The 8,412-nt window shown below is 59.4% G+C and overlaps 2 protein-coding genes across 2 annotated transcripts; one reads left to right on the top strand and one right to left on the bottom strand.

The window, feature by feature from the left end:
- Positions 1 to 1,206: 1,206 nt before the first annotated feature.
- On the bottom strand, positions 1,207 to 4,007 carry LOC138098257 (G protein-activated inward rectifier potassium channel 4-like). The gene is made up of 3 exons (XM_068994696.1): positions 3,283 to 4,007; positions 1,987 to 3,172; positions 1,207 to 1,766 (listed from the first exon to the last, which is right to left on the bottom strand). Exons 1-3 carry the CDS (start codon positions 3,460 to 3,462, stop codon positions 1,423 to 1,425), a joined length of 1,710 nt encoding a protein of 569 aa, XP_068850797.1. The 5' UTR covers positions 3,463 to 4,007; the 3' UTR covers positions 1,207 to 1,422.
- Positions 4,008 to 5,712: 1,705 nt separating this feature from the next.
- On the top strand, positions 5,713 to 6,623 carry CLDN25 (claudin 25). The gene has a single exon (XM_068994827.1). It carries the CDS (start codon positions 5,713 to 5,715, stop codon positions 6,385 to 6,387), a length of 675 nt encoding a protein of 224 aa, XP_068850928.1. The 3' UTR covers positions 6,388 to 6,623.
- The last annotated feature ends 1,789 nt before the right edge of the window (positions 6,624 to 8,412 follow it).

Below are 8,412 nucleotides of genomic sequence, written 5' to 3' on the forward strand. Positions count from 1 at the left end.
GATGACGTCACCGCAACGCGCCGGAAGCGAAGCTGCGGGAGGCGGAACTTAGCGAGTGAGGGGGCGGCAGCGCCTCCTGGCGGCGCGGAGAGGGAAGGACACGTGCGGCACCGCGGGGCCACGGACGGGAAACGGGACAGGGACAGGGGAACGGGAACGGGACAGAGAATGGGACAGGCACGGGCACATGGACACGAATCCGGCCCGGCTCGGCGGGACCCGAGTGTGTCCCGTACTGTGAAACGCGATCGTCTGTGCGATAACCGAGTTTGTGTTTGTTATTCGCCCACTGACCTGCATTTGAATATTAACGATATGTAAATGACATGCTTAGTATGCAAATCACGATTTTATATCGAATCAATGCGCATATTGACCCTTATTAACTTTACACCTACAAACACTTGTTTGCAGCTGCATAAACACAGCAAAAACTGCAGCTTTTTTTTTTTTTTTTTTTAATCCTTTTTCTTGTGTGGGGAGTTTTATGTTTGTAGGGGATTTGGGCTGGGGCTGCAGGGGGGGTGTGGTGTAGGGACACTGATGTATATGTTTATATTACACCCCTGCTCCCATCCATCCCTCTGTGCTGGGCTGACATCGGCCCCAGGGCCCCTCCAGCTGCTCCAGCCCTCCTTCTCACCCCTCTCAGTAGGACAGATTTCAGGTGGGGTCAGAAAAGACCCTGCCCAAGACTCCATGGGAAGATACAAAGGTAGGTTGATAGAGGGAAAGCAAAGGCGGACAAAGAGGGTTAAATCCAAAGGGTTATTCTGCAACCCATGAAACATTCCCTGAGGCAAAGCTGGCTGGGCACTGCAGGAGGGTCCCCAGCACAGCCAGACCCTGCATACACAGATCTTACTGATTTTTTTTCAATCCAGGCCCCTGGCTCAGGCCTGGGCACTGCCCTGCCAAATGCTGCAGGTGACTCCAGTGATGTCACTCCTGTAATATTAATTTAATTCTACTACACCGTGTCCAACCTCTCCCAGCACCAGCCTGGTGCCACATTTCCATGCCAGAGGAGTCCTGGGGCACCATGTCAGGCAGGGAGGGGGAGCAGCTTGGGGTGTTGGTGCAGGACTGAGCCCATGGCACTGGGGGGCTCTGGGCTTTGCCTCCTCTTCAGCTGGCCCCCCCGAGGGTTCCCCCAGAACAAACAGGGCTGATGGTTGGGTGGTTTTGTCATGAACAGCCTTTACTTGCCCACTAGTCACACTTCTTGTTCCTTGTTACAAAAGAACAACATAACAAAAATAATGCCCTGTGGCTGCAGCTGGGGGAATGTGGGGGGCGAGGGCACAAGGTCTCAGCCCCGCAGAGGAGGGTGGGCTATGGCACTGTTGGCGTGGGGCACCCACGGGCACCAACTGGGCCGGGGCATGGCCAGGCGGCCCATCCCACGGTCCCCGGAGCGGCTCAGGCAGGTAATTCCTGCTCCAGTGGCTCATCCCGGATGCCCTCAGCCACGCTGCCAGGGACACTCATCCCCACCAGCACGTCCTCGCTGGGTCCCGGCAGCACGCAGGGCTGCAGGAGGTGGTCCCAGTAGAGGCTGAGCGTGGAGTGTTCCTGCTGCTCCAGCTCCTTCAGCTCGTGCAGCTCCTTGGCGCTGGCCGCTGGTGTCTGCACCTCAAAGGTCATCTCGAAGCGGCTGTAGTCCACCTGGAAGGCGCCTTTCTCCAGGGACATGCAGGGCTCAAAGCGGTATCCCCAGAGGATCTCGTCCTCTGTGTAGGAGGTGCGGGCTTGGCACGTCATTCCTGCGGCAAGACAACGGCTGAGCTGTTCCGGGGCACCGCAGCGAGCCCCCTGCTGCCTAATGAGGGGCTTCCAGCCCTGCATCACCCATGGCCCACTGGAGCCAGTTTTGACCCTGAGCATCTCTTGACCTGATGTCACTCCTAGGCCCAGGTTTCCCCAGCATCTCCAGGACCCCAGGGGAGCCACCCCTCTCCACCCTGACCCCCCCAGATCACTTGCCTGTGGCTTCCACGATGCCCTCGAGGATGATAATGATTTCGAACTGCTCCCGGCGCAGTGACTCGGCTGACATGTCCCAGAAAGGGCTGTGACGGTTGATGACATGGCAGATGATCTGGGGCTCCACCAGGAACAGACGGTCCTCCCCTGTGTCATAGCCCAGGTTCAGTTCCGACTGCTCCAGGGGGATGAACTCCCCCTCAGCCGTCTGACGGGACTTGATCAGCTTTGCCCGGATCTTGGCATCCACCATGTGGCTTTCCCGCAGGTCCCCCACACGAAACATCAGGCAGAGCTTCTCGTCCCGGCGGGAGATGACGCAGTTCTTGCTGAAGATGAGGGTCTGGGCACGCTTCTTGGGCCGGGAGATCTTAACGAACATGCAGCCAACCATCATGGCATCAATCATGGAACCGACGATGGACTGTGCCATCAACAGGATGACGCCCTCGGCACAGTTGGCTGTCACCATCCGGGTGCCATAGCCAATGGTCCGCTGGCTTTCCACTGAGAGGAGCAAGGCGGAGACAAAGCCATCCACATTCTCGATGCACGCCCGCCACTCAGGATCGCCCTGGTGCCCAACATCACCCCGCACCCAGGCGTCAAAGAAGTAGATAAAGCCAAAGACCACCCAGGTGATGATGTAGCACATCATGAAGACGAAGAGGAACCAGCGGTACTTGAGGTCTACAATGGTGGTGAAGATGTCCGAGAGGAACCTCTTCTTGTCCTGGATGTTGCCCAGATTCACCTGGCACTTGCCCACTTTTGTCACATAGCGCTGCCGCTGCCGCTTGCTAGCCTGGACCATCGGGCTGTCCTCCTCCAGCAGCTTGCAGCGCCGGCTCTGCAGCCCCTCCGGGGTGGGAATGGTGGAGCTGCGGGCGGAGGTCTTGCCGTGTGACGAGTTGGGGATGTTGGCCACGCTCAGTGCATGCAGGGGATACAAGCGGGCACCTGCCTCTTGTGGGGCAGGTGGTGGGCACCAGGACGGACGGCCACGGTGGTGCTGGGTGGTCAGGCTCCCGCGGCTTGGCAGCAGGGATGGCTCACCGGGGACAAAGCCGCTGTGACGGGGTGCAGATGGATGGTTTGGCATCGGGGCGCTTCTCTTGGCAGTGGTGGCGGCGGCTTGCTGCCCGCTGTCCTCCCCCAGAGCCCCAGGGGCGGGCGGGAGATCTGGCTGCGGGGGGGGAAAGGAGTCCATCGGTGAGAAATCGCCTCCGACAACAACCGCGAGCACCCGGCGGCATCATGTGCCGAGGATGCCCAGAGCCTCGGTGCGAGCCATACCTTCTGGGGGAAGGTGCCGTACCGGCTGGTGTCGGTGGGTGGCCGGGGCAGGTAAGCCAGCATGTGCTTGGCCGTGGGGGTCTGCGCCGGGGGGATGGAGTTGCTGCGGCCGCGGGGCTCCTCGGGGGCCAGCCAGCCACCGGCGCCGCCGCTGCTGTGGCGGGCGTAGGGGAGCACCATGGCGGCGCCGGGGTGGGGGCTCAGCCCCGGGCTGGGTGCGAGGTCCTGCCATGGGGGAGACAAAGCAGGGAGTTATTTTGGACACGGAAAGCAGCTTGCGGCTCCGGTCCCTTCTCCGCATCCCCAGGGGCCAGGGTCTGCGGGGGGCCCCCTTGCCCAGCAATGCATGTGCCAGCCCCGGAACTATGCCGGGGTGGCTGTGGGCTGGCTCCAGATGGCTAAGCCCATTAGGGGCCATAATTGCATCGCAAGGCCGGGGAAGGACGCATTCGTCTCCGGTGGAAAGCAGCCCTGACAGCCGGCAAGCTCTGGGTGAGTGCCTAAGGCACTGTTCCACACTTGTTCCAGGCCGTGGCGGTAGCTGCCGGTTCTCTAAGAAGCTCTGAGCAGAAATGGATGGCCCCTAGGCGCGGAGGAAGGACAGCCTGTGAGAGAGATGCAGACCCCATAGCCGGGCTCCTCGGGACAGGCTGAGTCCAGCCGGTGCCCACAGGGAGACGTGATGGGAGTCATGGTCCTGGAAACGCAACCCGGAGTGCGGCGACCTGCGGGGTTGGGGGTGGTGATAGGGTGGGAGTGTTGGTGCTCTGCCTCCTCCGAGCATCCCCTGCCACTGCAGAGCAGCGGGACCAGAGGTCCTCAGTGCGACGATGGAGGATGTCACTCTACGGACCAACCTCCCAGCTCCCCAGACCCCTTGGCGCGCGGGACACCCACCTCATGTCCAGGCAGAGCGGCTGGCAGCCCGGCAGACGTCGTTCTCGGCTTGTGGCTCCCGCCGTGCCCTGGCCACTGCCGAGCATCTTCCCACCGGTTGTGGATGGGAATCCTCTGCCGGGCTGTGCCACCGTGGCCGGTGGGAGGGAAAGGAAGACTGGGAGCTTGGCGGCGGCCGCCAATCCTGCTCCAGCAGCAGAAGGTCACCCGTTAATCTGTCTCAATGACAGGCACAATTACCTTGAGACGATTTAATCGGAAGGAGCAGGTGCCCCAATGCCTGGGGGAAGGAGCAGGAGGGGTTTCCCAGCGGATTTCCCTGCTCTTGCCCTTGGGATGATGCTCCCTGTCTGCTCTTAGGGACGGGATGGTCAGCAAGGGCTGGAGAACATCCCCCTTCTCCTGCCTGGTCTGTGCTTCCACGTTGAATGTGGTCTGTGCTCCCTCGCCCCCTCCTTGTGGGAGCCCCCTGCAAAGATCCTCCTGACACTCACCAGGGCTGGACCCCGGGACCAGCAGGACTCAGTAATTTCCAGTCTGGCTCCCGATACAGATAAGAAAGACGGCGGATGAAGGAGAGATTAGTCGCTAATCTCCCAGGGAAGATGAATCTGCAAGCTGGACCCCGCAGAGGGAACGTGGGGGAGGATGGGAGCTGAATGCCAGCACAAAGTTGGGATTTTCCTGACGTTTCTTTTCGTCCTTTTCATAGAATCCCAGAATGGTTTGGGTTGGAAGGGGCCTTAAAGATCAGTCCAGCTCCAATCCTCTGCCACGGGCAGGAACACCTTCCACCAGACCAGGCTGATGTACATGGGTTTTCCCCATCTTTGTGTTTGCATCAGGGTGTCTCCTGTCAGGACAAGTTTCCTCACATACAAGCACCATGAGCTGTGTCTGGTGGTGAAGTGCTGGGTGCATGACAGGGTGATCAATGCCCACCTGCGAGAAGCAGGGCCACCTGCAACCTGCTTCCTCCCTTGGACATCCCCATTCTCAACGCAGCTCTCAAAGGCTCCTTTGGATATTTAATTAATGACCGAATGAGGATCAGGACCTCCAACCGAGGCAGTGACTCCTGAGAAAAGCCTGATGCCAGCTCTCTGCTTCCTGCATCTTGTGCTGGGGTGCCAGCCGTGTCCCACAGAGGCCGGAGCTGCTGCTGCCGAGAAGCGTTTTCCCTGCCAAGGCTCTCGCTTCGGGGTGGCCAAGGCTCGGAGGATTTGCATGCTTTGGCTTAACCCTCCCGGGCACGGCGAGGCACCGGCGGGACCCGGCCCGGAGTTACCGCGGGGATGCACCCGGCTTTTCCTGCTGAGCCGGGCGCGCTCTCCTTTTAGCGTGGAAAAACCAACAAGAGCTGAAAAACGACCGTGGCCACACCCCGGCGTTAGAGGAACAGGCTTGAATTCGCCCCCCCGGGCGGCAGACGCGGCCGGCGGCCGGGCGGACACTGCTCCACAAGCGTTAATGCCCGCGGCCGCCGCGCAGGGCGGCTAATCTGGGCCCAGAGGTTAGCGGGGCGGCGACAGCATGGCCGGGGGCTGGTGGGCGAAGGCGCAGGTGGGGGGGATGCTGCTGGCTCTCCTCGGATGGGTCAGCTCCTGCGTCACCACCTTCTTGCCACTCTGGAAGAACCTCAATCTGGACCTGAACGAGCTGGAGGTCTGGAACATGGGGCTCTGGCAGGTCTGCATCACCCAGGAGGAGGGCGTGGTTGAATGCCAAGCCCACGGCTCCTTCCTGGCGCTGCCCCCCGAGCTGCGCATCTCTCGCCTCCTGATGTGCCTCTCCAACGGGCTGGGGCTGCTGGGCTGTCTCCTTGCCGCCCTGGGGCTGGAGGGCTGGAGAACCTGCGAGGACAAACCTGGGCGAAAGCGGCGGCTCCTGCTTGCCGGGGGAGTGACACTTGGCATGGCAGGGATCACCACCCTCGTGCCAATCTCCTGGGTCGCCTACAACACTGTCCTCGACTTCTGGGACGAGACTGTCCCCGACATCGTCCCCAGGTGGGAGTTTGGGGAGGCCACCTTCCTGGGGTGGTTTGCTGGAGCCTTCCTTGCCGCTGGCGGGCTGCTCCTTGCCTGCAGTGCCCGCTCCACGAGGACCGCAACGCCGCTGGCCCCCGCCTGCCACCAGGCCCCCACTGCGCGAGGTCTGGGTGGGGGCCATCACCTGCACCCCAAAAATGCAGACTTGGTCATCTAGGGCCTCAGGGTGCCGTGCCCTGTGCACCTCATGGCTCTTCCCCTGGCAGGGAGGGCTCCTGCTTGTTTCACAGGATGATTTGCTAATTGCTATGCCAGCTCTGCAGGTTTCTCTCCTTCCTCTGCGTGTCTGCTTCAATTTTTCTCTGTTAAGGAGCCGCAGATTTCCCCGCAGCAGTCACCAAGCGAGCAAGGGAAGGCAACAAGCAGCAGGCAGCACTGTGTACTGCTGGTGACATCGTGGTACCATCACTGATGGGCGACACTGCGTTGGCATCCCTGGCAAGTCCCTTGTAGCCAAGTCTGTCATGGCTAATGCTGTGCCCCAGTGCAGCAGCTCCTTCCTTGCATGTCTGTGTCGCTCTGATGTATTTGCAATAAATTATCATGTCTGTTGGCAGCGTGTCTGTGCTCTGAACATGCAGCTGTATCTTGCAAAAATGGGATGCAGGGTGGGAGTTGCAAGGGGCAGCACTGCTGCTGCAGCTATGGTTTGGTCCATCCAGAAAAGATTGGAGGAAAAGAGAGATAAAAATGGAAAACAAGGGGGAAGGAAAATGTGAAACAAGGCGGCACCAAGTTCTACTCCTGCTGCAAAGGTGGGATGGCAGTGACCGCGTGCCCTGCAGGAGCCTCATCTTATGGCTAAGATGATAAAGCCGATAAGTGCCACAGACCTTTGTGTCAAAGTTCCTCGACTGCATCATTTACCTGTGCACAAGAGGCAAGAAAGGGTTCTTCCACATTTTCCTGATTCAGCTGTAAAAATAAAGGCTGCTTACACACCTCTGCGAGCAAGAGCATGGACCATCAGGCTGGATTAGCACCTGGAGTCCTGACAGGGGCCTGCCCGCTGCTACGGCACTGGTTGAAAACTGAGTTCACCGCTGGTTTAATCCCTGCAGGCTCAAAGCTGTGGGCGCGTGACCCATCTCGAGGAAGGCCCAGCTGACAGCGGCATTCCTCGGGGAAGCAAAGTCCGCTCCCCTCTAAGTCCCATTTTGAAACCTGCACTTTGCTCACTTGGAGGAGAGGGAGCGGGTGGGCAAGGAAAGGGAACAGTGATGATCCCTGAGAATTCTGATGCTGCAGGACTGGGGACAGAGTTAGTGGTGCTGAGAGTGAAGCGGGAGAGGCAGATGCTCAGTCCTTCCAAAGAAGAATCAAAGGAGGTAGAACTGAGGGGGCAGTGCTCCTGGCCATCAGCTTCCAAGAAGCTGCACCCCCTGCCAGCTGCTCTTGGAGGGCTGACCAACCCAGGGAGCATAGAGAGGCTGTTCTGGCTGTGACTCCCTTGGGAAATGGGAGGACAGGACAGTGAGCAAAGGCTTCCAGCCTGGGAACACACCTCCTGTCCAGCCCAATCCAAATACCATGACCTCCCTGGCACCACTGTATTCCTGACACTCTTCGTTGGTTTCTTAAAGCAGGCTTTGGGCATGGGCTGGGCATTTCAGCTTCTGGCAGCAACACAAAGAACAGGGCAAAGCCACTGCTTCGTGAGTCAGAACAAATGGACTCTCCCCAAGAGGAGAGCAAGTGGAGCCTGCAAGTGCACAAAAGCTGCCTGGCAATGCCAAGTGTTGACTGGGAGGAGGGAGCGTGCCTCCGGGTGGGTGATGGCCTGGGGGCTCTGTTCGAGAGCTCCATGTTTTCATTCACTGAAGGTCAAGGGCCCTGAGCAGTGAGTTGAAGGCCTCATCCCACTGCTCTGTCACAACAATGGGGGAAAAAAGCTGAAAAAGCAGCACCCTGGCACTGCAGCAGCCTGGTCCCTGAGGAGGCATGGGTTGCTGCTGGGACACTGGCAGCCAGAGTGCCTGTGGATAATGACAGTTCTACTTCACCATAAAGTCACTGGGAGAGTGCAAGATTCTCCCACATGAGCAGTTTATTCCTAAATACTGGGGAAACACCCCCCGACAGGATGGTGGAACCATCCTAAGGCAGCTCTGCTGACAACACATTTTGTACAGGAGGAACCTTTGGGCAGAACCCTAGAGTGAAATAAAGACATGGAGGGAGC

This window comes from Aphelocoma coerulescens, chromosome 24, assembly GCF_041296385.1.
Source record: "Aphelocoma coerulescens isolate FSJ_1873_10779 chromosome 24, UR_Acoe_1.0, whole genome shotgun sequence".
In the NCBI taxonomy this organism is placed as follows: domain Eukaryota; kingdom Metazoa; phylum Chordata; class Aves; order Passeriformes; family Corvidae; genus Aphelocoma; species Aphelocoma coerulescens.

Bases quoted from the DNA above. Each gene is read 5' to 3' on its own strand.
- LOC138098257 (XM_068994696.1), bottom strand. From the start codon at position 3,462: ATGGTGCTCCCCTACGCCCGCCACAGCAGCGGCGGCGCCGGTGGCTGG. The intron at 3,173-3,282 runs GTATGGCTCGCA...CCCCCCCCGCAG, and splicing joins ACGGCACCTTCCCCCAGAAG to CCAGATCTCCCGCCCGCCCC. The intron at 1,767-1,986 runs GCAAGTGATCTG...GTCTTGCCGCAG, and splicing joins GGGCATCGTGGAAGCCACAG to GAATGACGTGCCAAGCCCGC.
- CLDN25 (XM_068994827.1), top strand. From the start codon at position 5,713: ATGGCCGGGGGCTGGTGGGCGAAGGCGCAGGTGGGGGGGATGCTGCTG.